At 39.3% G+C, this 989-nt stretch overlaps 1 protein-coding gene across 9 annotated transcripts in view; it reads left to right on the plus strand.

The window, feature by feature from the left end:
- LOC116003793 (ABC transporter G family member 28-like) overlaps positions 1 to 989 on the plus strand; it is a 10,128-nt gene continuing 9,139 nt past the window's right edge. For all 9 annotated transcript variants that reach the window (XM_031243721.1, XM_031243726.1, XM_031243728.1 and 6 more), the window contains exons 1-2: positions 1 to 268; positions 628 to 701. In XM_031243721.1, the coding sequence (XP_031099581.1) occupies positions 39 to 268; positions 628 to 701 (304 nt within the window). In that variant the 5' untranslated portion in view covers positions 1 to 38. The remainder of the gene's footprint in view (positions 269 to 627; positions 702 to 989) is intronic.

Genomic DNA, 989 nt, shown 5'->3' on the forward strand with positions numbered 1-989 from the left:
CGCAAAGCTTCCCTTTCTTTTGTCTGTGCTGCGAGAAAATGCACAGGCAGAAGAAAGATGAGAAAGATGCCTTCCTTCTCAGCTTCGTCTGCGTTTCCGTATTTCTCCTCGCCCCTCCCGCCACGCGCCGGTGCTACGCCGACGTGGACGTCAATAATCCGGAGGAGGTGCAGCTCCTGACGCATAACGTCTCTAACCAGTTGAAGAATTTCACCGCCTTGTTCGGCAATAAAGTTACCCAACAATTGGGCTTCTGCATCGACGATGTGTAAGTCGTTTTCGCCCCTTCCAATCTGTAAACGATTTGCATGACAGCTTATAGCACAGCGATGCTCAAATTCTGTCAAAAACTAATATAATTTTAGCTTTTTTTACGAGAAATCTGCATATATTGCTTCTTGTGCTTGCAGCTTACCGAGATTATCCTTTAGGTGCTTTAGGTTACAGCCTCTTGCCTAAAAAGGATATAAAGGATTTTGTAGTCTAGTGAAATAGGTCTGAAATTTTCTGAAGAGGTTTCAAAATCATTTCCCTCTATATATGTATAACTAGCTTACCATCACGACGCTATCTGTGCCTTTTTAATTTCATTTTTTAATCAATTTGCCCTGTTGTGCTGTTTTGCAGGGAGGCTGAGTGGAAAAGGGCTTTTGATTTCAGTGACAAAGAGTTTTTGTCCAACTGCGTCAAGAGAACAAAAGGTATGTTGAGTTGAGTTACCCCATAAAGCCAAGTCCTTTAATTCTATGATTTCTATAGCAAAAGTTAGCTCATAAGTGAAAATTTAGCTACCACTCCACTATTTTTTGTGCAATCCTATACTATTGACTTATTTCGTAAAATTTATTTAATTAAACTATTGAGATTATGCCAACTACTATGTAGTGTGATGACACCTCTATTACCATTCCAAATGGGTGTCACAGGATCAAACCCTCTCTACCTTGTAAAGAATCATGAGTGTTTCAAAAAAAAAAAAAAAAAAAAAA

The sequence above is a fragment of the Ipomoea triloba genome, chromosome 14, assembly GCF_003576645.1.
Source record: "Ipomoea triloba cultivar NCNSP0323 chromosome 14, ASM357664v1".
In the NCBI taxonomy this organism is placed as follows: domain Eukaryota; kingdom Viridiplantae; phylum Streptophyta; class Magnoliopsida; order Solanales; family Convolvulaceae; genus Ipomoea; species Ipomoea triloba.